This window comes from Acanthaster planci, linkage group LG06, assembly GCF_054643075.1.
Source record: "Acanthaster planci isolate LZ-2023a linkage group LG06, COTS_SCS, whole genome shotgun sequence".
NCBI classification, from domain to species: domain Eukaryota; kingdom Metazoa; phylum Echinodermata; class Asteroidea; order Valvatida; family Acanthasteridae; genus Acanthaster; species Acanthaster planci.
In genome coordinates this window covers 1,407,083-1,433,863 of record NC_141782.1, presented here as the reverse complement: position 1 = coordinate 1,433,863, position 26,781 = coordinate 1,407,083, and the positions used below count along the sequence as shown (strand labels likewise).

Genomic DNA, 26,781 nt, shown 5'->3' with positions numbered 1-26,781 from the left:
CTAGCCCTAGCTTTTTCAGCTAAACGGGCTCTAGGCCTAAGTGAAGCCAATAGGCAATAGGCCCACTAGTAGGCCCTACTACTAGTTTCAGCAAGTGGCTGATGATGGTTTTTGTGGAGGCCTATAATTATTATAGCCCTTCATCTGAGTGGCAAAAAATTGATAGGCCTAATGCTCTCAATTGTTTTCTTATTCTAGCCTAATTACTAGGCTAGGTCTTCTGTCATTGTCTGTGATGGGCCTATCAAGCCTTTTCATTAAAAACACCTCTAAAATTTTCACCTAACATAAAGTTAAAACCATGAGGTGCCCCACTTGACAAATTTTCTACAGGACATGTTCTAGGCCTACCATGTCTACATGGGAGGATGCTGGCCTAGCTGGGGGAAATCCAACTTGGGCTTAGCCCTACATTATGACTTGAAACTTTCAAAAGGTAAAATCTTGGCTCTGTAGATTTCCAAAAGAGGGAATCTTCCATGAAGCATGAAGACTAGTCTCTTTCCAAGAACCATCTTTCTCAGGAAAATACATGTTGTATACCCAGACAGCTGGGACGTTAAAAAAACAACAAAAAACACGTCCGCGCTCTGCCCGTTTCAGAACATCTAACGTTAGGCCTACAGGTGAGCGGTCTTCTTGTGCAAGTTGTGGTGAGTTTTTAACTCGCTAAACATGCTAAACAAGAACAAGTATCCCTTTAAAAAGTGAAAGTTACCTTGACTGTTATGTTCAGCCTGCTATATTGTTATAAACATAATTTTCGGAAATTTGGAAGTTATAACGCGCTGCAGACGACCGTCACTCGCGTCAGCGCTGAATGTCAAACTTCGGAACTTTTTCGCGGTTTTACCAATAGTTGGTACTCTTTCGCCAATTACTAACATCAGAATGACGTGAAGTCTGGGTGGCAGATTTTTAGCTTAGTTACTGTACTTCTAGATATTAATTGTAATGATCATTTGCTGGCTGTTTAGCAGGGAGCCCGACGGTATAATCACATCCAAAAAGGTGTGTCGTGTATCACAGACATTGACAGATGGAGGAACTCATTTGTTACTATTTTGGTAATTTGCCGAGAGAATTTAATTGTCTTTGTTTAAAATCTTGGGAAGAGTTCCATATACGGACGCCAGTCAGTAATTCTTCCCTACAGTGACTTAGTAGCCATCAGATAGCAAAAACATGTCCAGAAAAGTTCAATTTAGGAGGGAAGTTTCACCATAAAGTACTGAGAAAACACTCAGAGATACCAGACTTTTTCAGACCAGGGTTTGTGCACAGGGTGTCAAGTGGCGTCCGTGTATGGAACTCTTTCCAAAGTCTTTAAATCTGAAAGATTCGGCATGTATTCATTCCCTGAGTGGCACGATTTTATTTTCATAAAAGATTAAAGAAGAACTGCTCCAGTCTTTCAATTTTTGTCATGTTTGTCTGTCAGTCATGTTGGTGGTTGCTGGTTACACGACAGTAGAGGGAAAAGGAGGACCTGTTGAACGACGTGTGTCGTATGCATATTAAATCAGAAAGTGTAGAGTACGTATTTTGTGCGTCCTGAGCATAATATGCATAGATGACGAGTGTCGGTCTACGTGTCCTCCTTTTCCGACTAGGCTTACTTTACGTGACTGCCAACTGCCGTTGCTAGTTAGTTGAGTAGCCTAAGTGCAGTAAGTGAGAAGCAGTGTGATCGTAGGCTTCATTGTGCTGCGCTAGCTTGGAAAATCCAGCTCTTGTCTTAGCCTCTTGGCTTTGCTGGGGTTGCGTGGCCAATATGCTTTTAGAGCGATTGGCCAGCTGATCTGCATTGTTACGACTGTACGATTGCTTTCTTGCAGTCGGCATGACGTCTCTATGGACTTTCAACTCACAGTAAAGGGGCAAATTTACCCTTCGCACTGTTCAATAACGTACAGAAGTTCCTGGATGTCTGACCGCGAGAACAGTAACTCAGGGCCTACGACAACCGTCTTCCACAACCGTGAATGAGAAAAAAAAAGTTGATTGGCCATTGGCAGAATGGTGCAGTGATATTGACTTATTTTGCAAAGGTCAAAGCACGTCAAGTGATTGTGCATGTTCAGCGCAATCTTGAAACTTGTACCAATTTATTGTATAGGCCTACTCCATCCTGAGTTGATTTGCCTTGGAATAAAATCCGTTGATGGAGTATTAAATCAGCTCAGGAGGGGATTCAGTAAATTTACGCAAGAGTCAAGATTATGCTTGACGTGCTTATTGACCGGTTACCCCTGTACATATGCATTTCAAGTTGTAGTTAGTGGCCTCAGAGAGAATACGACATCCTGAGTCCATCCTTCATCCATTCATACGCACAGTTCAGAAGATTGAAAAAAAAAAGATTACAAATACACGAGTCAGTGTGTGACTGAGAAACATTTTCACTGTTGTTGGAAAGTATCAATTGTCATTTCTCAAAAGAACTCTGTACACAACTGAGGACTTGGTTTCTCGGGATATAACGTTCTATCTGTGGTCACTTACCGAACTGATATTTTTCCTACTAAATTTTAGTTTCCCCCTTTTGACACTTTCAGTGTCTGCACAGTAGTCTAGCACCATGCCTGCTATCCAACGTCAAGGGGCAGTGACCCAGGTCAACGGGCACAGCCACCAAACTGACCACCACGATGGTGACCCTCACCACGATGACCACGACGGCCACCACCATCACCACTACATCCAGGATCTCCATGGCGACATCTTGACGCACGAAGGCGGCCATCTCAGGCCCCTGGTCATCATGGAGATATCGGAGAAGACCACCGAGGAGACGAGGAAATGGCTGATCGAACGCATTGAGGCGCCCCCAGAAAATGGTGGTGCTGGTGAGCCGGTTTCTTTTGGAAGACATGTTTGAAAATTGGGGAGGCCTTTATTGTTTAGCATCAGTCGCACATGAAAAGATCAGATAGTGTACGTTATTCTTGATTCATTAACACTTGGAAAATTCAAAGAAGTTTTGTCAATGAAAATATTAAATATCTATTTGTTAAGCACACATATCAAGCTTTGTGAATGCTGAAGGTGATACAGTGTTATTCCTCCCCTCTCATATTTCCATAAACTCTCTGAGTAATTTACATGAAATCAGTCCTGTTTAATTTATATGAAATCGGTCCTTCTGTTTAATTTATATGAAATCGGTCCTTCTGTTTAATTTATATGAAATCGGTCCTTCTGTTTAATTTATATGAAATCGGTCCTTCTGTTTAATTTATATGAAATCTGTCCTTCTGTTTAACTCTGTTAACGTTGCTTCTGAAGCAAACTACTTTTTGCCCGTCCATGTTATTCTTGATGGGCATAATTGGCCAACTTGCACAGTCACCAACAAGCTCCCTGTGATTGGCCGATCCTGTATGAATTCTCCAACTTTACTGTCCTTTTTTGAATCAACGCTCATGTAAACAGAAATTGTGATCGACTGATGGTGAAATAATCAACAAATCCTTGATCAGCCGATTGCACAAAGATCAGACGATCGGGTATATCGACCGATTGTACCCAACATCCATATTGAAAACCAATGTATATCTTGTGTCATTTCCCCATGGTAACAGACGTCTTCTTACCAACAAGATTTAGATTTCAGCCTTACGTTCACATTCAAAGCACAACGGTATCTATGTGTATGTCTGTGCACGTGCCCTAGGTCTGAAGGCCAGGCAGTCTGTGAGCGAAAACGGCGGAGGTATGGTCCTTGAGATCGGAGCATTGCGGGAGCGTCTACTCGAGGGCGCCGAGAGAGCTTGCCTGAAGAAGAAATGCAAAGATGGCACCGTTCGGGAATTCACCCGGGTCCACTCGGACCAGTTTGAATGTGAAGGTAGGCCAAAGGACTGAGGAGTTGATATTTGCCATTAACTCTAACCTCAAGAATGTATGAAGAATTAATATAGAAATTGGAGGCTTCAGGACTGTTTTATACTCGACACTTTGTGTATTGATTACATGTAGCGGTGTTAGACCGCAGGAAAAAATAAAATAGTTTTGTGTATCTACTGGGTTCCTTGTCTTTCCTCTTTAAATTCTTTTTTTAAATTTGCAATTTCTTTTTCACTTTTTATTCATTTTCTGACTACATATTTGGAGCATGTTGAGTACTTTGGGTTGAAGTGTCTTTGCTTTAGACTCAAAAAATATCAGCAGAAGAGTCCAGAAAATCCACCCGCCATCTGGGAAAAATCCACTACCTAAAAGAAGAGAAAAATTCGAAAGATGGCTTCCTTCTTTTTTAAGCCTGAAATTTGCCACCCTGCCTTAGATGTGGAAGAAGTGCATTAATTGGCAACTTGCCAAGCTGCATACATTTATAATTAACTCCAAACTTGGACTGGTTACAGTTTTTGGAGACACTATGTATTTTTTTCTAGGATAGCTTTTGAACACTTATTCCAACCCAAGTACATTTGTTAATTAAGTGTATTGTTCCATTTTTGTCAATTCAAATGTTTTGTAGAAAGCAAACTGAGGTTCAAAGATACAAGAGCAGCAACATTAGAAGCCAATAACAAGTCAACCTTGGGAAAGCATACGATCAAATTTCATAAGAATAATGTAGTTGTGTTTACTGGTATTTACAGAGCCCCATTTTTTGACAACGTGTGATTGCCAACGGATCATTTATTACCTACTCCTACACATTCGTAACCCAACGACGAGCCACATCCCCGGCACCAATAAACTGGTGCTGTACGAGAAACAACGCATCAGTAAGTCACGATTTCACAAATTCAAAATTAAAAAAAATGTGCCTTTGATACCTTATTTTGTGGATGGATCAAAATCATTTAGCGGCCTAATTACACAGTTTTGACAACAGATTGGTTCCAGAAATGTCTGTAGCCCTTTATTTTAGAGGTTAGAGGTCACTTTGCCTGTTCTTTAACCCTCCTATGCAAAGACACATTCTCGAACCAGTTGTCCTATCAGTCAAAACCAGTCAAATTTCCCACATGTGTCTGCGTACTGGGGAGCGGGAGGAATTTTGACTGTTTTTGACAGTTACAACAAAAGGAGTTCTGCCAAAAATTTGTTAGCATTTTTTTTGGTTAATTCACAGGTGGTGCATCCCATAAGATTTGTGAGTTCATTATATGAATAGTCCAGTATTTTCATATCACAAAATGGACACCTAGTGTTTATCTATGATTTCTGAATTAATTACTTTATTTTCATTGAAACAGAAATATTTTGCCATACCATGTAACGGACGGACAAATTGGAAATTTGAATACAAGAGACTTCAAAATCCATTCTTTTATTTTTTGCCGTCACAGTTCCCAAGTTAATGGATGCTGAGATCGTGACCCATCTGTACCCTCTGCACATTGCCAGCGAGCTCTCCTCGCTGACCAAGATATGGTACAAGAGTTTCAACAGTCTCAACGGACAGCCCATCGGTAAGACAGTAATCGTGGGGCTCAGCCTGGGCCTCAAGCTTGACCTATGGCGTAAAAATGAGCTTGACCCACGATGTAAGATACTTCTGTGCTGGGGAAAAAACACAAGGACCAGTCTAGGAAAGGGTCCACTTTTTGTCCAATATGTAATGCCATGTTTTCTTTAATCAAGCACGGATTAGTGGTGTTAAAATTCTTGATGTTCAACTGTAAAATGAAAAACACTGACATCCGTCACGGTGAAGTGTATTGATTGCAGAGAGTTCTGTGAATATTGAATATGGACGTCCAAGTCTAGTATCATAACAAAGACCAACTTTTAACATGAGTTCTCTTCCATCCAAATGCATAAATAAAAGTACTTTATTTTTTTGTGAAAGGCAAACAAGTTTTATTTTAAGTATGACATCACTAAATTGAATTTGAAGTTTTAAAGAAAGTTTCTGAAAGACTTAAAAACTCTGTGTGTTCCCTACACTACCACAAAGTTGTTTTTTTTCCCATTTTTTGGTAAAATGCTGCAATCTAGAGAGAATCCGCGAGTACTTTGGTGAAGCCCTAGCGATCTACTTCTCCTTCCTTGGGTTCTACACGGCTGCCTTGGTGCTACCTGCTGTAGTGGGTCTTTTGTCCTACCTGCTCGCTGCCTTCCTGGGCCCGCCAAGCCACGGCTACGCCCTGTTTGCCATCTTCAACCTCCTCTGGACCACCCTCTTCCTGGAGGCTTGGAAGCGCAAGTGCGCGGGCATGGCCTACTCCTGGGGCACCTACGGCATGGTGAAGTTCGAGGAGCCCCGGCCGCAGTTCTACGGCCCGCTCCACCGCAACCCCATCACGGGCCGGGAGGAGCCACACTACCCGAAGTGGAAGCGGAACATGAAGAAGTTTGGCGTGTCCCTACCAGTCATCCTGGGCTTCCTGGTGGTGGCGTTCGGGATCATGCTGGCCAGCTTCACCTGCGAGGACTACATCAAGGCGCGGATGGATATCACCAAGATGCCGGGGAGTGTGGTTTTCCTGCTGCCCAGCATGATCTACGCGGTCGCCATTGTGGTCATCAACAAATTCTACCGGCAGTTGGCGTCATACCTTAATGACTGGGGTGAGTTTGGCCATCAACAAAAGTTTGTCAGCGATTAATATTTGAAAAATCAATAAATCTGCCAGCGTGGCTTTTCTGTTAGTATTTCTACAAAATGTAGAATGCATTTTTATCTCAAAGTTCTTGTTGTTGGACCGATTAATAAAATTTTGAAAATGGTGGAAAATTATTTTGGTTTGGTTCATCAAGCAAGATTAACTTTTCAATTTACTTGAATGAGATGAGTATTTAATTTAGAAAAAAATCAAATTACAACAACTAAACTTCATAAAACATGAAAATAGTGACAAATCAATTATGTGACCCAAAGTAATTTGTTGTCTTTGCAGAGAACCATCGTCTAAATTCAACTCATGAGAACAACTTGATTATGAAACTGATCGTGGTAAGTTTGATTCTGGATGTGCATATCAGATGTAAATTGATGCACCAACTGACAACATTTGAACAGTCGACGGATTTGTACGGAAAAAGTTTCATGAATTACGCTGTATCTTTAAAGAAGATAACTTGTAAGTTAATTGATTCAATGATATATGATACTGTTTGAGGTGAAATTGAATTCTTGAACTCCACAGTTTGACTTTGCCAACTGCTTCATGGCCCTCTTCTACGTCGCTTTCTACCAGCAAGACATGGTCCGACTGCAGAAGGTGAGTCTACGAATGTCAATGCCGAGTCCTTTCAGGGCAAAGTCTAGCTTAGATCAGAGGAGGCAAGGGACATTAGGGGTGTATTGTACGTGAGTGTGAGCGAGGATTTGAAAAGTAGTTCCTGCCCGCATCAATAACTGTGCTGTCACTTTGGAACTGGCTAGGTGACCTTTTCAAAGATATCCACTTCCAGTTAAAAAAGATTTGCCGAGGGTGTTGTCTTTATTTGTGCGCATTCAGTTGAAAACTCATTTTGCCAGCAAGATGAATGGTGTGCCTTGAAAATGTGGAAGCCTCCGAGTGTGCGCATGATGTTTTGTCACTTGGCTTTTGACAACACAGTACCCTCTATGTGCCACGCTCAGAGCTGATATAAATACGAGTTTCTATTGCAATTTTAGCATTTGCATTATTAGACCATGCTTTGGATTTGTGCTACAACCTGCACTGGCAAGCACATGAAATCACCCCGGATGGTTGTCGCGGGCGTTAGATTGTGCAGCGCCCTCAGTCGCTTATGCACACAGCTGATAGAACTTTTGCTGTCTTTATTTCTGACGTCCGCAGTACCTGGCCACCCTCCTGATTGTCCAGCAGCTCATCGAGCAGTTCCTGGAGACGGGACTGCCTTACCTCATCCTACGCTTCTGGCGCAAGGGGGACAAGGTGCTGGAGGCAGCCGAGAAGAAGAAAGACGACGACGCCAACGTGGAGGCGGCCAAAGGGCTCGCCGAGGAGCAGAGCAAGATGGACGTCTATCCCGTAAGAAGAAAAAGGGGTGTGGCTCGAGAGGGAGAGGAATAAATTTAGCCGTGAAGAGGAGCAGTAACTTGGGCTCCAAGCTCCCTCCTTGGGCTCCATTAGGCTTGTCGGTCTCCACTTTTAGGAATGATCTCGTGAAACTGAAGCTGAATTGTCGTGACAAAGCTGAGATTTGGAAAATCGTACGCAACTTTAAATATGCAAATGACGTTTCCAATTCATGATGCACTGTATTGGCCATGTTTCAGTTTTCAACAAACTAGTTGGTTGAATCCTGTATTGGCAATGTTTCATTTTCTACAAACTAGTTGGTTAAATCCTGTATTGGCAATGTTTCATTTTCTACAAACGAGTTGGTTGAATCCTGTATTGGCCATGTTTCAGTTTTCAACAAACTAGTTGGTTGAATCCTGTATTGGCCATGTTTCAGTTTTCAACAAACTAGTTGGTTGAATCCTGTATTGGCAATGTTTCATTTTCTACAAACTAGTTGGTTGAATCCTGTATTGGCAATGTTTCAGTTTTCAACAAACGAGTTGGTTGAATCCTGTATTGGCAATGTTTCAGTTTTCTACAAACGAGTTGGTTGAATCCTGTATTGGCAATGTTTCAGTTTTCTACAAACGAGTTGGTTGAATCCTGTATTGGCAATGTTTCAGTTTTCTACAAACGAGTTGGTTGAATCCTGTATTGGCAATGTTTCAGTTTTCAACAAACGAGTTGGTTGAATCCTGTATTGGCAATGTTTCAGTTTTCTACAAACGAGTTGGTTGAATCCTGTATTGGCAATGTTTCAGTTTTCAACAAACTAGTTGGTTGAATCCTGTATTGGCCATGTTTCATTTTCTACAAACTAGTTGGTTGAATCCTGTATTGGCCATGTTTCATTTTCTACAAACGAGTTGGTTGAATCCTGTATTGGCAATGTTTCAGTTTTCTACAAACTAGTTGGTTAAATCCTGTATTGGCAATGTTTCAGTTTTCTACAAACGAGTTGGTTGAATCCTGTATTGGCCATGTTTCAGTTTTCAACAAACTAGTTGGTTGAATCCTGTATTGGCCATGTTTCATTTTCTACAAACGAGTTGGTTGAATCCTGTATTGGCAATGTTTCAGTTTTCTACAAACTAGTTGGTTAAATCCTGTATTGGCAATGTTTCAGTTTTCTACAAACGAGTTGGTTGAATCCTGTATTGGCAATGTTTCAGTTTTCTACAAACTAGTTGGTTGAATCCTGTATTGGCAATGTTTCAGTTTTCAACAAACTAGTTGGTTAAATCCTGTATTGGCAATGTTTCAGTTTTCAACAAACTAGTTGGTTGAATCCTGTATTGGCAATGTTTCAGTTTTCAACAAACTAGTTGGTTGAATCCTGTATTGGCAATGTTTCAGTTTTCAACAAACTAGTTGGTTAAATCCTGTATTGGCAATGTTTCAGTTTTCAACAAACGAGTTGGTTGAATCCTGTATTGGCAATGTTTCAGTTTTCAACAAACGAGTTGGTTGAATCCTCTATTGGCAATGTTTCAGTTTTCAACAAACTAGTTGGTTGAATCCTGTATTGGCAATGTTTCAATTTTCAACAAACGAGTTGGTTGAATCCTGTATTGGCAATGTTTCAGTTTTCAACAAATGAGTTGGTTGAATCCTGTATTGGCAATGTTTCAGTTTTCAACAAACTAGTTGGTTGAATCCTGTATTGGCAATGTTTCAGTTTTCAACAAACTAGTTGGTTGAATCCTGTATTGGCAATGTTTCAGTTTTCAACAAACTAGTTGGTTGAATCCTGTATTGGCAATGTTTCAGTTTTCAACAAACTAGTTGGTTGAATCCTGTATTGGCAATGTTTCAGTTTTCAACAAACTAGTTGGTTGAATCCTGTATTGGCAATGTTTCAGTTTTCAACAAACTAGTTGGTTAAATCCTGTATTGGCCATGTTTCAGTTTTCAACAAACTAGTTGGTTAAATCCTGTATTGGCAATGTTTCAGTTTTCAACAAACTAGTTGGTTAAATCCTGTATTGGCCATGTTTCAGTTTTCAACAAACTAGTTGGTTGAATCCTGTATTGGCAATGTTTCAGTTTTCAACAAACTAGTTGGTTGAATCCTGTATTGGCAATGTTTCAGTTTTCAACAAACTAGTTGGTTAAATCCTGTATTGGCCATGTTTCAGTTTTCAACAAACTAGTTGGTTGAATCCTGTATTGGCAATGTTTCAGTTTTCAACAAACTAGTTGGTTGAATCCTGTATTGGCCATGTTTCAGTTTTCAACAAACTAGTTGGTTGAATCCTGTATTGGCAATGTTTCAGTTTTCAACAAACTAGTTGGTTGAATCCTGTATTGGCAATGTTTCAGTTTTCAACAAACTAGTTGGTTAAATCCTGTATTGGCCATGTTTCAGTTTTCAACAAACTAGTTGGTTAAATCCTGTATTGGCAATGTTTCAGTTTTCAACAAACTAGTTGGTTAAATCCTGTATTGGCCATGTTTCAGTTTTCAACAAACTAGTTGGTTGAATCCTGTATTGGCCATGTTTCAGTTTTCAACAAACTAGTTGGTTAAATCCTGTATTGGCCATGTTTCAGTTTTCAACAAACTAGTTGGTTAAATCCTGTATTGGCAATGTTTCAGTTTTCAACAAACTAGTTGGTTGAATCCTGTATTGGCAATGTTTCAGTTTTCAACAAACGAGTTGGTTGAATCCTGTATTGGCAATGTTTCAGTTTTCAACAAACTAGTTGGTTGAATCCTGTATTGGCAATGTTTCAGTTTTCAACAAACTAGTTGGTTGAATCCTGTATTGGCAATGTTTCAGTTTTCAACAAACTAGTTGGTTGAATCCTGTATTGGCAATGTTTCAGTTTTCAACAAACTAGTTGGTTGAATCCTGTATTGGCAATGTTTCAGTTTTCAACAAACTAGTTGGTTGAATCCTGTATTGGCAATGTTTCAGTTTTCAACAAACTAGTTGGTTAAATCCTGTATTGGCCATGTTTCAGTTTTCAACAAACTAGTTGGTTAAATCCTGTATTGGCAATGTTTCAGTTTTCAACAAACTAGTTGGTTAAATCCTGTATTGGCCATGTTTCAGTTTTCAACAAACTAGTTGGTTGAATCCTGTATTGGCAATGTTTCAGTTTTCAACAAACTAGTTGGTTGAATCCTGTATTGGCAATGTTTCAGTTTTCAACAAACTAGTTGGTTAAATCCTGTATTGGCCATGTTTCAGTTTTCAACAAACTAGTTGGTTGAATCCTGTATTGGCCATGTTTCAGTTTTCAACAAACTAGTTGGTTGAATCCTGTATTGGCAATGTTTCAGTTTTCAACAAACTAGTTGGTTAAATCCTGTATTGGCCATGTTTCAGTTTTCAACAAACTAGTTGGTTAAATCCTGTATTGGCAATGTTTCAGTTTTCAACAAACTAGTTGGTTAAATCCTGTATTGGCCATGTTTCAGTTTTCAACAAACTAGTTGGTTGAATCCTGTATTGGCCATGTTTCAGTTTTCAACAAACTAGTTGGTTAAATCCTGTATTGGCCATGTTTCAGTTTTCAACAAACTAGTTGGTTAAATCCTGTATTGGCAATGTTTCAGTTTTCAACAAACTAGTTGGTTGAATCCTGTATTGGCAATGTTTCAGTTTTCAACAAACGAGTTGGTTGAATCCTGTATTGGCAATGTTTCAGTTTTCAACAAACTAGTTGGTTGAATCCTGTATTGGCAATGTTTCAGTTTTCAACAAACTAGTTGGTTGAATCCTGTATTGGCAATGTTTCAGTTTTCAACAAACTAGTTGGTTGAATCCTGTATTGGCAATGTTTCAGTTTTCAACAAACTAGTTGGTTGAATCCTGTATTGGCAATGTTTCAGTTTTCAACAAACTAGTTGGTTGAATCCTGTATTGGCAATGTTTCAGTTTTCAACAAACTAGTTGGTTAAATCCTGTATTGGCCATGTTTCAGTTTTCAACAAACTAGTTGGTTAAATCCTGTATTGGCAATGTTTCAGTTTTCAACAAACTAGTTGGTTAAATCCTGTATTGGCCATGTTTCAGTTTTCAACAAACTAGTTGGTTGAATCCTGTATTGGCAATGTTTCAGTTTTCAACAAACTAGTTGGTTGAATCCTGTATTGGCAATGTTTCAGTTTTCAACAAACTAGTTGGTTAAATCCTGTATTGGCCATGTTTCAGTTTTCAACAAACTAGTTGGTTGAATCCTGTATTGGCAATGTTTCAGTTTTCAACAAACTAGTTGGTTGAATCCTGTATTGGCCATGTTTCAGTTTTCAACAAACTAGTTGGTTGAATCCTGTATTGGCAATGTTTCAGTTTTCAACAAACTAGTTGGTTGAATCCTGTATTGGCAATGTTTCAGTTTTCAACAAACTAGTTGGTTAAATCCTGTATTGGCCATGTTTCAGTTTTCAACAAACTAGTTGGTTAAATCCTGTATTGGCAATGTTTCAGTTTTCAACAAACTAGTTGGTTAAATCCTGTATTGGCCATGTTTCAGTTTTCAACAAACTAGTTGGTTGAATCCTGTATTGGCCATGTTTCAGTTTTCAACAAACTAGTTGGTTAAATCCTGTATTGGCCATGTTTCAGTTTTCAACAAACTAGTTGGTTAAATCCTGTATTGGCAATGTTTCAGTTTTCAACAAACTAGTTGGTTGAATCCTGTATTGGCAATGTTTCAGTTTTCAACAAACGAGTTGGTTGAATCCTGTATTGGCAATGTTTCAGTTTTCAACAAACGAGTTGGTTGAATCCTGTATTGGCAATGTTTCAGTTTTCAACAAACTAGTTGGTTAAATCCTGTATTGGCAATGTTTCAGTTTTCAACAAACTAGTTGGTTGAATCCTGTATTGGCAATGTTTCAGTTTTCAACAAACTAGTTGGTTAAATCCTGTATTGGCAGTGTTTCAATTTTCAACAAACTAGTTGGTTAAATCCTGTATTGGCAATGTTTCAGTTTTCAACAAACGAGTTGGTTAAATCCTGTATTGGCAATGTTTCAGTTTTCAACAAACGAGTTGGTTAAATCCTGTATTGGCAGTGTTTCAGTTTTCAACAAACGAGTTGGTTAAATCCTGTATTGGCAGTGTTTCAATTTTCAACAAACGAGTTGGTTGAATCCTGTATTGGCAATGTTTCAGTTTTCAACAAACTAGTTGGTTGAATCCTGTATTGGCAATGTTTCAGTTTTCTACAAACTAGTTGGTTAAATCCTGTATTGGCAATGTTTCAGTTTTCTACAAACTAGTTGGTTAAATCCTGTATTGGCAATGTTTCAGTTTTCAACAAACTAGTTGGTTAAATCCTGTATTGGCAATGTTTCAGTTTTCAACAAACGAGTTGGTTGAATCCTGTATTGGCCATGTTTCAGTTTTCAACAAACGAGTTGGTTGAATCCTGTATTGGCAATGTTTCAGTTTTCAACAAACGAGTTGGTTGAATCCTGTATTGGCCATGTTTCAGTTTTCAACAAACGAGTTGGTTGAATCCTGTATTGGCAATGTTTCAGTTTTCAACAAACTAGTTGGTTGAATCCTGTATTGGCCATGTTTCAGTTTTCAACAAACGAGTTGGTTGAATCCTGTATTGGCAATGTTTCAGTTTTCAACAAACTAGTTGGTTGAATCCTGTATTGGCAATGTTTCAGTTTTCAACAAACGAGTTGGTTGAATCCTGTATTGGCAATGTTTCAGTTTTCAACAAACGAGTTGGTTGAATCCTGTATTGGCAATGTTTCAGTTTTCAACAAACTAGTTGGTTGAATCCTGTATTGGCCATGTTTCAGTTTTCAACAAACGAGTTGGTTGAATCCTGTATTGGCAATGTTTCAGTTTTCTACAAACGAGTTGGTTGAATCCTGTATTGGCAATGTTTCAGTTTTCAACAAACTAGTTGGTTGAATCCTGTATTGGCAATGTTTCAGTTTTCTACAAACGAGTTGGTTGAATCCTGTATTGGCAATGTTTCAGTTTTCAACAAACGAGTTGGTTGAATCCTGTATTGGCAATGTTTCAGTTTTCTACAAACGAGTTGGTTGAATCCTGTATTGGCAATGTTTCAGTTTTCAACAAACTAGTTGGTTGAATCCTGTATTGGCAATGTTTCAGTTTTCAACAAACGAGTTGGTTGAATCCTGTATTGGCAATGTTTCAGTTTTCAACAAACGAGTTGGTTGAATCCTGTATTGGCAATGTTTCAGTTTTCAACAAACGAGTTGTTTGAATCCTGTATTGGCAATGTTTCAGTTTTCAACAAACTAGTTGGTTGAATCCTGTATTGGCAATGTTTCAGTTTTCAACAAACTAGTTGGTTGAATCCTAGTTAAGTGTTTTGTTGTCATAGGTTCAACACTGGCAGTTGTAAGTTTCCATGTTCAACTGGCACTTAGTAAATGAGTCAACGTTGTTGGGAATCTTTCCTTCATTTTTGTAGGGCACTTTTGACGACTATCTGGAGCTGTTCCTCCAGTTTGGCTACGTCTTCCTGTTCTCGGCGGTCTACCCTCTGGCCGCGCTGTGGGCCCTACTCAACAACATCATTGAGATCCGCTCTGATGCCTTCAAGATCAGTCGGGTGTGTCAGCGACCCTTTGGCCAATCGGCAGAAGATATAGGAACCTGGCAGGTGTGTTAAGCTACACTATGATTTGTAAGGCTGTGTTGTGTAGATCGTTTACGTTAAAATAAACTGTGATTGTACTTTCTGTGAAACATTTTCTCGTGCATGTGATGAAAAACCAAAGTCGGTTGTATGCCGAGTCCGTATTGATGCTCGTTACATATGCGTGTCTCAGAAAAGTGAAACGTACCTTTGTAACTTGATTCAGAGTGTAAAAACTTTGCACGTTCATAGCTCCATCTAGGAAACAATATGTAGTTCTTATAACTGGTTTGTGTGGTGAGGATGGCGCTTTCTTGTGAGACCGTTCTTTTGTTGGACCGGACTGGTCTTATTTTTCAGGTTGTCTTTGAGATCATGGGCATCGTTGCCGTTCTGACCAACACCTCACTGATGGCCATGTCTCCGGAAGTCAAGGCCTTCTTCCCTGACATGAGCGCCACCCACTACATCCTTATGTTTGTCGCATTTGAGGTAAGTAGACCCAATTTTTCCCCCCTCCCTTCAAAAAAGAGTAGGTTTTTCCATTTCTGCAAATCTGCACAGAAAAAAAAAACCCTCGTGGTTGTCGTTCGTCATTCCTTGGTCTTTGTCTTTCCCTGCTTCAACCAGACTTCCCCAAAAGTGTGACCAACACGGAGCAGCTGATGTGGGTAACTTTCTCCATGTCGTGGGTAGACAACATTGTGGTGAAGTATTTTTGAGACTGGAAAAAAGTGGATGACCAGAGTGCTACCCAGAGTTCCGTGGAATTTTGTACGCATTGTAATGAAATTTACCTTCTTTTTCAGCACATTCTGCTGGGCCTGAAGGCTGCCATCGCTATTCTGATCCCTGATCTGCCCAAGTGGATGGAGGTGGAGCTAGCGAGGGAAGAGTTTGAATCCAGACAGGCATTCCTTCAGATGGTGAGTATCACCTAGGCTGAAGGTGTTGGATTTGAAGGTCCAACACCTTGGATACTTGGCGTGTAGGTGCACACCTATAGGTGGCATGCAACGAATACCTATTTGAAGGTGCACACCTTCAGATCCAACACCTTGGATACTTGGCGTGTAGGTGCACACCTATAGGTGGCATGCAACAGATACCTATTTGAAGGTGCACACCTTCAGATCCTTCACCTAGGATATTTGGAGTGAAGTGTACACCTGAAGGTGGTGTGCACAAGATATCCAGGTTGAAGTTGCACGCACATACAGATTCTGCACCCAGATAATTGGTATGTAGGTGCACACCAGTAGATTCTACACATGAGACAAATGCACACGCCTTCAGACCCCATTTTTGTTGATAATGCACACCTGCAGATACTGCACCAAGGTTTTTTTGAAGGTGCACCTTCGAAGCCTTTCCCATGTGAAGGCCTTCACTGTTAGACCCTTCAACTGTGATTTCCAGGTGGAAGGCTCACACCTGCAGGTCCTGCACCTCGGATCAAGGCAAGCACCTTCATATCCATCACGTGGGGTCTCCTGTGTGGAGTCACTATTCTCCTAAACCTGCACCCAAATGAACGAATCTCCCTTTTCTGTAAAAGACGTTAATCCTTAACGTAATTCTCCAGAGATCAGAAGTTTTCTTCACAATGGTCACCCCTTTAAATGAAATTAACCCTCGCACGTAACTCCAAAATGTTTGTTTTCGGGCCCACATCTGCCTCTGTCAATAGCGCTTAACACCCACTTGAATGGACCTTAGATATACCAGAAAATAAAAGGGCTACCAACAGTTTTAGTCTTGAACAGGCTCAGAAATCCTCTGTCATGACCTTGCGTCTGGACTGGTTCCCTGGTCAACACAGACATCTTGGCACGCCAGAGGAACATGAATACCGACCAAAATGGAACCAATCAAATTGTAACTCATCACTCCATAAAGTGGATTGCCTCTGGAAAGTGCTATGCAAGGTCACTGGGTTAATTGACCTACGTGCTGAGCCTAGTTCTAACTTTTGTAACAGTGGAAGGGCCCGTAATGTGTAAATATTGTCACTGTTCTATGAAGTTGGCTACAAGTCTAAACAGTGGAATGCACAAAAGGACGGTTTTTTAGTTAGGAGAAGAAAACCCAGAGCATCGATGTTTGACAAATTAAGCGGCAAAGTTGGAACCGATAGACCCTGTGTGTCACACAATGCACTGGGTTGAATTCGAACAGGAATCCTGGAATGTGTAACACAAGAGTACCGGGGCACTAGTTGCAAACGAGGAGTTCACAGCTCTGCTTGCAGGCTGACCGCTGAATCTTAGGTCAGGGAATTTTGAATTAGAAAGAATGCTAAATACGTTTCTTAGTCTGATCGTTCAATGTGCTTGATGTTTTCTGCACAGAGAGTTGAAAGACGTGTGAGTATTTTTATTTCGGTTTTCATTTGCATGCCGAGCTCATTTCATATGTACTAGAAAAGCACACTGACTTGTTCGTAATCGTGGTGACTTCACAGGTGTTGAAATGTAGGTGTTGTGGGGACCCCCAAAATGTTACGGGGACAAGTTTTGTCTCCACAACTCGGTCCCAGCCATCCTAACTTAAGAAACTGTCCCATCAGTACGTTAATGGCACCATAACAGACACTCGCACACAGGTTCCTTAAGAAACTTACACATATTTTGCACAGTTTGGGTCATTGGCACTTTACTAAACAAGCCCTGCATTAGACATTGGTGGATATCACCTCAGTCATTGTATATGTCATTGTTTGAGCATTCACCTATCCACTCTTCACCATCGCCACGAGCACCGTGTGTAATAACACTTGACATCTTCTTCGTCAGACTAAAAGGTGTACAGGCTTCTCTTTTTACGTCTCCATTTGTGACACACTTTGGTTCTGTGTTGCTAATCATGCCTCTGAGGCTCAATAGATGTTCCATTGTTGGGGTCGTCAGCGGAAATCTCTTCAGTCGTCATTGATTTTCACTTCAAAATGACACTTCAAATTGTTGACATTTGTCACTGGTGCTAACATTTGTGTATCTAACGCATGGCACTCTGTCATACAAAGCCTCCCGGGAACGTGACTTCTCCAGTCCCCCAAATCAGTTTTGTGGAATTTCACAGACCTGTGAGGTTCCAACTTCCAATTCAAGGACTTCAAAATCACCAAACGTCCCCAAGTCAATTATTAATTTTTTAATAATTATTTCATGTCCAAAGTGTGCATTACACGTAGCATTTACACTTTCCATTTATAACAGGAAGGGAAAGTAAAAGTTAATGCTAACGTTGTATTTGTCGAAATCAGTTGATCCCAAGACTGAAGGTACTTTTGGTTTGGTCTCAACATTCCTATTGAAGCATTGTATTCACAACGGTATCGCCAAACACAGACATCCTCGTGTTACTGGAAGAGTCCCTTACAATCTTGCTCCACCCCTCCATGCTTCACCTTTGTCTTGTCCCTCCCCGCCCACAATACCCACCCGCTGGCCACGCCCCTCCTATGTCTGTTCCTAGGGCTGGTATCTTTGGTCTTACCAATTGTTTTTGACGTTTAAAAAGAATATGTTGTCATTGCTGCAGCTTGCCGAGAAACGGCATGCAGAAGAAGAAAATAAACAACTGGAGGCGGCAAAAGCACCACTGGAGAAGACTTCTCTGGAAGAGGTTGGAGAAACCACTGCCTGATGCGGTAACCATGGTAACAGAATACCCATCATGTAACAGGGAAATTGTCACCTCGTGTTTATTTGATGTTCATTTCATGTTAACGTTAATTGGATAAGATGAGAACTTGGAGTGGGAGTCGAGCCTTATTTGACTTTGAAAATCTGAGAAAAAAAAACAGTCTGAAGTGTCAAAATTTTAAAAAGCCATCTTTTACATTCAGATCATCTCAAACCTAAAAAAGTACTTGTTTGGTGGTCATGAAACCTCTCTGTGACATTGTACCAAGGAGCTGTAAACATCACCTTACAAGTGAAAAAAAAAACGGCCATTTCATTGCCAAACCTTTTTCCTTTCTCATTCTGAACAAAGGTTGTTACTTCTATTTTTTTCTTTTTACAAACATACCAGGTAAATACTTCTGGTAAATACTTGCCCATATTGTCTTCACGCCAGGTGCAGACCTTAAGATATATTCAACAATCCATTTGAAATAAACTCGCCATTTTTGTATTTTTATACTTTGTGTACACTCATTCACAGTTTTATTGCAGCTGATGGTTGCCTCGTTATGAAAACTGCCTCCTAGTATGTCTGATTGTGGGGTCATTGTGCAACACAGTAATGCCCGTGTACCAGGAAGATTGTTCAAAATGGCTGACATAATGCAACAGGGTTCAATGCCTCAGAAATGCATTATGGGGCATGGTTTACGGGCATATTAGTTGAGCACAGGGGCCATTATGATTGAGTTGTTAAGTGGAGACTATTGCCATTCAGAAATCCTAATGCTGAGCTTAAAAAAATGAAAGAGAACAAATGGAGAGCATTAGACGTGGTAGGATTTGTTTGTGAGGTATCTTGACGATTGTTTTGGGGAACAACAGTGGTAAAGATATCCCGCCCAGGAGTGCAATTAACTCATTGCAATTCGAGAGTTGCCCACACCCCTTAGACAACTCTGGAATTTTGTACGTCAAGTTTTGGTTGCCTCAGATATTGCATGTCCAGCATTTAATGGACAATATGTCACAAGCTGCGTTGATGTGATTCTACCACGATGGGTCAATAACCATGATCTTTCTGAGGTGAGACCAGAACCCACATTCTCAAATCCTCGGCGGGAAACAATGAATTGGGCCTCGGATGGATATAACATGGGCTCCGCTTCAAGCCACTTGCTAGTCACTCTCTACATACATGTTTGTAATGTCCATCCACAGCTTATCAATTCAAACATAGCCCTAGACTCCCGAATAGCCATTCCACAGCACAGCTTCCATCCAGGCATGAATGGTTGATGTGCAAACGCTTAAATCTTAAGATGTACAGTCATTTGCAAAAGTTTAAGACCACCTGGAATTTCATTGGTATATCTGTCACTGGGCCTGCATTACACTGTCTCACTGAATGATTACTTAACATGGTTTTACAGTGGTGCATAACATCAGTGTAGTGCTATATACCCATTTGAATGAAATTTTGCAAAGGCAGGTCTTGCATGACTTTTGTCTGCAAGGCAGCATGGGTAAAAAAAGCCAGTCGAAGCAATCAGAAATAAGGGAGGGCACACTGAATATTAGACTGATAACATGTCTTATCATGGAAATGTAGTCAGAAATGTTCAACCAAGGTTACACATTGAAAATAAACATTAGTTGCCATGATTGATTGGTTTAAGTTTGGTTTTCCTTCAGGTTAATGCATTTTCTATGGGTGGTCCTAAACTTTTGCAAAGGACTGTAGTTGAGGTGATCAGCGGTACCTGGTGTATTGGTGTGAACTTTTTAGATGTTGGTTTTTGAGTTAATGTACAACTACGCATAGTTGAGGTACACCGAGGACATACATAACAAGAGATCCTTGTCACAGGCGCAGCTGGTCCTCAATTGACAAGATGTCCTCAGACACTGTGTTTAAATGGACTAAAACAAGCGGGAAAAAACTGAACAGATGAGACCATGAAGCGGATAACGGGAAGTCCTCGGTGTTTCCTGTCAAAGAAGAGTGCATTGATATACATGTGCAAGGGATTTGAATGATTTACATTAAAGTGCCTTTATGGGAAGTGTCACTTTCATATTCTGTAAGCTTTCCAACATTCTACTGCCTTTATTTTTATGCCAATTTATTTATAAATGTCTTTCAGGTCTCGTGAGGCATTATTTAGTCTATTTTTTACAGGGTTGAAAGACACGAGTTGGTCAATGAAAACTGCCAGGCATTCCAGATTTTTGAATTCCAGTTGCCTTTAATTCCATTTTCAGAACAAATGCACATTTTCTATGAACACTGCTTATTTTGTAACTGTTAATGCTCCTAGCTTAGAGATATTTGTCTCAAGGCTGGACTGAAAAATCTATATGGATATAGAAATTATGAGTACCTTTAATTAAAGTCGGTTTGATACTGCCATCATTGCAGAGGAGTAACCTAATAGGCAAAATATTTCCTAAATGTAGTGGAGCGTGATAATGATAAATCATGTACAAGTAGTAAGTAGATTATACGAAAAATTGAGCTCGGTTGCTAATGCATTTAATCATTTATTTTTGGTTGTTGGGTAAATAATTGTTAAATGTAGTTTATTTTTCAGCAAGGTATAACACGTGTTTTGGTTTTAACAAAAACACTTTATTTGTCGTATTTATTCTGCTAACTATACTTGCCTTACTAATGGATTGTTGATTTCAGGAATCAGTAAATCACATTTCTTTGCAGTATATGGAACAAGGCATTAACTTGTGAACTTTCAACATGTATTACTACAGGGTATAGTTAATTTGCTCATCCATTCTTTTCTCTGGGTCTGAACATTCCACCATGTCATCTCACACGCAGTTTATGTTAAAGTTTAGATAACGGTAGCGAACAAGGTGCATATAGTGGCTAGTCTGAAGTTGAACTTTCAGTAACAAGGTTAATCAGCGCATCAATTGTAGCATATTGGCACTAAGAACAGTACCATTATAAACATTCAAAAGTTTTTGATGTAGGACACATACTGGGCAAAATATTTCTTTAAGTTTGTCAAATGATCGGAGATTTTGTTTGAATGTACGAGCTAATTACTGCTCGTTCAAACGTGTCGCATAGTTTCAAAATACCCTGTTCAAACTGTTTCAAAAATCTTGCACTAATTAGCACTATGTATTTTGCACAAATTTCCAACACTTATATGTGCACACTATTTATTTTTGTATTGCACCTCATAAAAAGTAGGTGTCAGCCTCGTGTTGCACTTTCAGCATACAACACAGAACAAGAATTTTTATTTGGACAATTTCTTGTCAGATAGCAATTGTTTCATTCATTTCTGGACTCGACTAAAAGCTGCACACGAAATAACATGCGTATACTTTTGGGATATTCATAGATCATTTGCTTGTTGAACTCATGCATTGCTTATACATGTTAAATATAGTGAGCTCATACTAACAAGGTAATAAAGGAGTTATATTTTTGGTATATCAAATCTGGCTTTGTTGTTCTCTTTCATAAATAGTATTCTACGTCCAATGCAACTGTCAGGACTCCGTCAAAAAGGCATGGTTCACCGTGATTAATTGACGTAGACTTAGAACTCTCAGATTTTTCTTTTAAATTATCTCCTTACATTTGCTCCTCCAGTTCAGAATTCTGACTGAGTCGCTCATAGTCCAACGGTAGAAATGACCTCATTCTTTGTGTACTAAACAAAACACCTGACGCAACGGCTGTACACTCTGCCGTTCTGGTGAAAATGTGTCACAAAACCTCTGTCCCGTAGGTGAGCAAACCTGTATGTGCGCACTGTTAGCCAAAGACAACATAGAAATGGGCCATCTTTGGTTTGTGTGACGGGAAAGGACGAGTCAAAGATGGAATTCATGCATGTTACTTGCTGTCGCTCTAATATGTAACTCATGAACTTTCCACCAAAGCATTGCAGGAGAAACACGTGTCTGCATGTTCCGCGTAGCATTCATTCTCTGCCTGCTACTTCCAAACTTACTCTTCTTCAAATGCCAAATGTTGTTACAACAAAAAGACAGTTGTTCACTTAGTCCAAGATTGCCCATGCTACAAAAGTATTTTGTCACTTTTTGGTAGACACCACTCAACTGCTCGGACATATCCTCTTAACATATTGAGATCACGTGCATTCAAACGGTACTGGAATGGAGCGAGTTTGTTCGGTCCCTTGCGGAAGTCTCGCATGAGCATGCCGTTATACTTCTTGACAGTCTCAAAGGATGGCACGTCCTGTCGTGCTGGTACGCCTGGCCCCCCTGCCATGAAATCGGCGCGGAGAAACTGGAGAAAGTGAGGGGTGTTATTGTAATACTCTGTGAAGCTGTGATGGGTCATAAAGCCGTTAAAAGTTGGTTGCACTCCTTTCCAATGACACGAAGGAACCATGTCCTGGAAGAAGGCATGCACTGCCTTATCACGCTGGCTACCTTGGAGATATGGAGCATAAGCTGAGTGAATAGAATCAAACCATTTCATAGTCTCAGTGGCAATCACCGAGCAGCTGTTGCTGGTGTTCAGCAGTGGCTTGAATGACTGCAGAAGAGCGGGAAATCCAAGGTAGTCAGCCAGATTGGAGGTGAAGATCCGGTCATAGTTGGGCATTTGCAACGTACGATGCTGACTGGGAAAGTCCAGACAGTTGGCAAGGGAAACGTGGATACGGAGCCGTCCGTGAAGGATGAGGCTCTTGACTTTCTGGAGGAGGTCAGTCATGTAGTTGTGGTACATCTCCATGGGAGACGAGAAGGACCTACTCGAGTGCTCTCTGACCCTCAGACAGTCCCAAGCTGTGAAGGGAATCAACTTTGGCCCAACGCAGAGCGTGAAGTCTTCCATTCCTGGAGGATCCTGGTCAAGGAATAGACCCTGTGATAGCAGAAATATACGTGGATCACCATCAGTTAAGTATGTGTTTACCTGTAGACCAGTTAGTGTAGGATTGTCAAATGGTATATCTGTTTGATTTGCTTCATGGGGAAGAAACAGTCCGTGGCCAAACCATCTTTTCATCTGTGTCCTGTCTTGCTCATTTATGCTCTCCAAATATGAAGAACAATCATATTTTGTGAACTTGTCACTCTTTTTCAACAGATCCTTTCTTTGCTGTCCAAGGTTAATTGATGTTTCCTTGTTTCGTTGACATTCTAATTGTCTCCACTTTTGCCAAACGAAGCGCACGTACGGCAGCTCCTCATCCAGGGCACGCACGAGTCCTCCGGTGGCATCGTTGAGTTCCTGAGCACTCATTGGAATGAGTTCATCTAAGCTTGCCTTGATCAGGTCATACTCCCTCTTGGATAGGTGGAATGAGTACCAGATGGTTGTCAGACTGGATGCAATGTAATCTTTGTCTGCGTAGCGGACCAGCATAAAGAGGAACAGGACGTTCCTGGCCATAAGTGAAGAGTCAAAGTCACTGAGGGTGACGTGGAGTTTTCCCCGATACTTGTCGGGTAGGGAAGCAGCCGTTAACACCGTGTTGCGCAAGTCCCCACAGCCAGCAGACAGGACATGATAGTCCCTCGCCAGCTCGTCTTCTGTCACTTGCTTCGAGGACCATTCATTGTGTGGTAGTTGAAGGAAGTCTTGAGCCATGGTGTTGCCAAAATATTGAGGAAAATCCCAGTAGTTTTGTCGCGACCTCACGATTGTCGTTGACATTTGTCTTATGGAATCCCTAATAGCCTGACAGGCTTCTTTGTGAGTTGGAAAGCAACGTCGTTGACAGTCTGTGTTGCAGTACCATGCATTGTTGCATCCTGAACACTAGAAACAAGAATGAGAGAAAAGTGATTGTTTTGAATTCATTTCTTCAAGCTAACAATTATTTCTAGGGGGGGCAAGGGAGCGTCCTTTAAACATTACACAGGCTTTAAAACAACACAATCACGTCTGCACTAGTAAACAGGAAGTCGTGGGTTCGAGTCCCACCCGAGTACCCTTGTGGTTTTTTTTCACAAGCCTTCGGGGGCATACACTGAGTATACAGTGTTAACATACTCGTCGGGGAGGGCAAAAAAAAGTCCAAAATTAATTTACATTCATGTATGTCTCAAACTACCAGTTGTATAGACCTCTGCATGTGACATTATGTCAGAGGGCATTTATTTCTTCCTCTCGGATAGGCTTAAGTAAACGGTTTGTGCATTCATTGTAATTAAATTCAAATAACAAGGAACAGCCTCTGATTCCACCTTAACACTAGGGATCTATTTCAACACGGCGGGAGCCGTTTTTCTACAAGTCAAGTGAAATTAACAAGTCAGCACTGCCAACAGCCCACCTCAAGTGTTTTGCCAAGTTTTCCACAAGCGCTGCATTTTTTCTTGCTAAATAATTCACACTCCACTGCACGGTGTCTGGCACCATCCTCATCTCGGCAAGATGCCGAGCAGTACTTGGCAGTCGGACATCGGGTGCAAGGCACAGAGCAGCTTGGGAGAATTCTCTCACACCGCCAGCAGTGGCCAGGGGAGACATCCATGGTGGTCACCTCTAGGCTCGCTGCATGCGGAACATAAAGCAAATGAAACAGTTCTCCAAGCTATCTCCACTGAGGAAGCTATGGAATGCTTTCACCTTTGTTTATGCTCGTATGCAGAATATCTCACATGTTATAAATAAAATACAAAGTCTGCTGCAAACTGCTTGATGGAGATAGACTTGAAACACACCAATGAAAAAACATTTGAAGGCCTGATGTTTTTGGTCTTTCTTAAAAGCTTGGGATCAAGCTGTCAGGTCAAGTAATTTTTTCAACAAGTTATGGACAAATTTTAATGCAATTTTTTGCAATCGCTGGTGACACAATTAGATTTTGTTGTGCAATATTGTCATAGAAACTTTTTTTTTCATTTCATTTTGGATATGTCTGCCTCATAAATTCTAAACTCTGTGGGAATGTAGGCCCAGCATTTTTATCAGAAGTGACAACATGACGACATCATCAGTTAATCTTTGGATTTTCCCGTGGGTCCAACATAATGTTACTACAGGGCACTCCACATAACCTTCGATTGTAATAAGAGCAAATGGATCACTTTGTACGTAAAATGATCTAAATCTTTCTCTAAAATAATTCTAGTCCAACAATTCAAAATTGAATCTTTCTGTTGAAATATATATCAAAACTCTCATATCCTCCCTATTTACAAACCTACCAACAACTGTTGTTAGTTTCTTCAAGTTCTAGCTGTATTATGACATCAGGCGAAGTAAAGAGAATAGTTTCTTGTCTCTTTTATATGGATGTGGCATTTTTTTTATCCGCGTATGTTTTTCAGGGCAGATGGATTTTGTTAAAGTAAAGGAGCTTTCGCCCATCTAACAGTTTCTAAACTTGCATTTAAAGCTACATGAGTTACTTACATCAATTAAACTAGGGTGACATCGAACAGAAAAGGGAAAAACTGATGAAAAACAAAGCAACGTGCAACTTGTACTTTGAAAAAAAAGGAAATTCTAATCTTTACAAGACTTTGCCCAGTGTTTTCCACTTTTCAATGGCGTGAGAGTAAAGTAAAAAAAAAATGAGGAAATCCGCTGATCCAAGGAAAAGTTACATGCCTGAGAAAGTTGGTGAGTGAGGAAAGGGGACGTAGGCTTGGACGAGAAAGCTATTTAATTTTTTGCTTGGCCAAATAAAAGTTGTGCGAACCTGAAAACTGTTTGGGGAGGGGACAACGACAAAAACAATATCAGTAACTGCAAGAAAAGCCAGCTCTATGACTGATCATTGCGCTTTACCAAAAAAATGCAAAAACTGTCACATTTACAAGACAGAAATTGAAGCAAACCAAAGAAAACGAGATCAACCAACAAATGTGTTTTGAAGAGATGCTTGAAAGTCTTGGGGGTACCAGCCAATTAACCATTAAGGGCTACAAAGTGCAAATGTCTGTTTGCCACATCCCATTTTGTTTTAGATAGTAGGCCTAACCCTTGATTTAGACCAAGGTAAAAAGAAAATTGACATCACAGAATAGAGAGCTTAAGTTGTAATTTTGCTTAGTGTGTGAAACATTCAAACTCAGTGGCCAAACTCTGAACGTGAATAATTAAACCATAAGATACGATCATCACTCACCTCTTATGAAAATGAATGCTGTGCCGTGATATTCTTGCTCTATCTGGTTAGACAAAATATGGCTAATAGTGGCTAGCCGGCCATGCATCTGCTTTATACGGACTTCCAGCATTCAGGATTTCACAATGTCACTGCCAGATTGCACATGACTTGGGGAAATCACATTGTGGGTAACACAGACTTGGGGAAATCACATTGTGGGCAACACATGCACACACAGCTGTGAAGTTGTGGGAATTTGCAACACATAGCAGTAGTACGAGTCAAAGGCAACAGTGTGAAATTCCATATGGTTAAATTTAGAGCTCCATTTCCTAGATGGAACAAAGCATGAAACATACCGGTGAAAGTTTTATTTATTCGACAGTGGTGTAGCTAGGATTTTACTAGGAGGGGGGGGGCCACAAAGGGGCACCAGCTTTCAGTGTTGTGGTTTGTAAGCCTTATTCAATATCCAATCCTCTGTTTTGCCCCACCCCCCCTGGCT

General features: G+C 40.4%; 2 protein-coding genes across 2 annotated transcripts; one reads left to right on the top strand and one right to left on the bottom strand.

The window, feature by feature from the left end:
• Nucleotides 1-920: 920 nt before the first annotated feature.
• On the top strand, nt 921-21,668 carry ano10 (anoctamin 10). The gene is made up of 13 exons (XM_022226728.2): nt 921-1,067; nt 2,559-2,849; nt 3,677-3,850; nt 4,608-4,736; nt 5,304-5,426; nt 5,956-6,528; nt 6,858-6,913; nt 7,107-7,181; nt 7,749-7,943; nt 14,399-14,590; nt 14,927-15,058; nt 15,376-15,492; nt 18,110-21,668. The coding sequence occupies exons 2-13, from the start codon at nt 2,582-2,584 to the stop codon at nt 18,212-18,214; spliced, it is 2,139 nt and encodes a 712-aa protein (XP_022082420.1). The 5' UTR covers nt 921-1,067; nt 2,559-2,581; the 3' UTR covers nt 18,215-21,668.
• On the bottom strand, nt 21,660-26,762 carry LOC110974811 (uncharacterized). The gene is made up of 3 exons (XM_022226693.2): nt 26,295-26,762; nt 24,492-24,712; nt 21,660-23,974 (listed from the first exon to the last, which is right to left on the bottom strand). The coding sequence occupies exons 1-3, from the start codon at nt 26,404-26,406 to the stop codon at nt 22,256-22,258; spliced, it is 2,052 nt and encodes a 683-aa protein (XP_022082385.2). The 5' UTR covers nt 26,407-26,762; the 3' UTR covers nt 21,660-22,255.
• Nucleotides 26,763-26,781: the final 19 nt, after the last annotated feature.

Bases quoted from the DNA above. Each gene is read 5' to 3' on its own strand.
- ano10 (XM_022226728.2), top strand. From the start codon at position 2,582: ATGCCTGCTATCCAACGTCAAGGGGCAGTGACCCAGGTCAACGGGCAC. The intron at 3,851-4,607 runs GTAGGCCAAAGG...TGGTATTTACAG, and splicing joins GGACCAGTTTGAATGTGAAG to AGCCCCATTTTTTGACAACG. The intron at 7,182-7,748 runs GTGAGTCTACGA...TGACGTCCGCAG, and splicing joins ACATGGTCCGACTGCAGAAG to TACCTGGCCACCCTCCTGAT.
- LOC110974811 (XM_022226693.2), bottom strand. From the start codon at position 26,406: ATGCTGGAAGTCCGTATAAAGCAGATGCATGGCCGGCTAGCCACTATT. The intron at 24,713-26,294 runs GTGAGTGATGAT...TTCCGCATGCAG, and splicing joins AGCATTCATTTTCATAAGAG to CGAGCCTAGAGGTGACCACC. The intron at 23,975-24,491 runs GTGGGCTGTTGG...TCTTGTTTCTAG, and splicing joins AACTTGGCAAAACACTTGAG to TGTTCAGGATGCAACAATGC.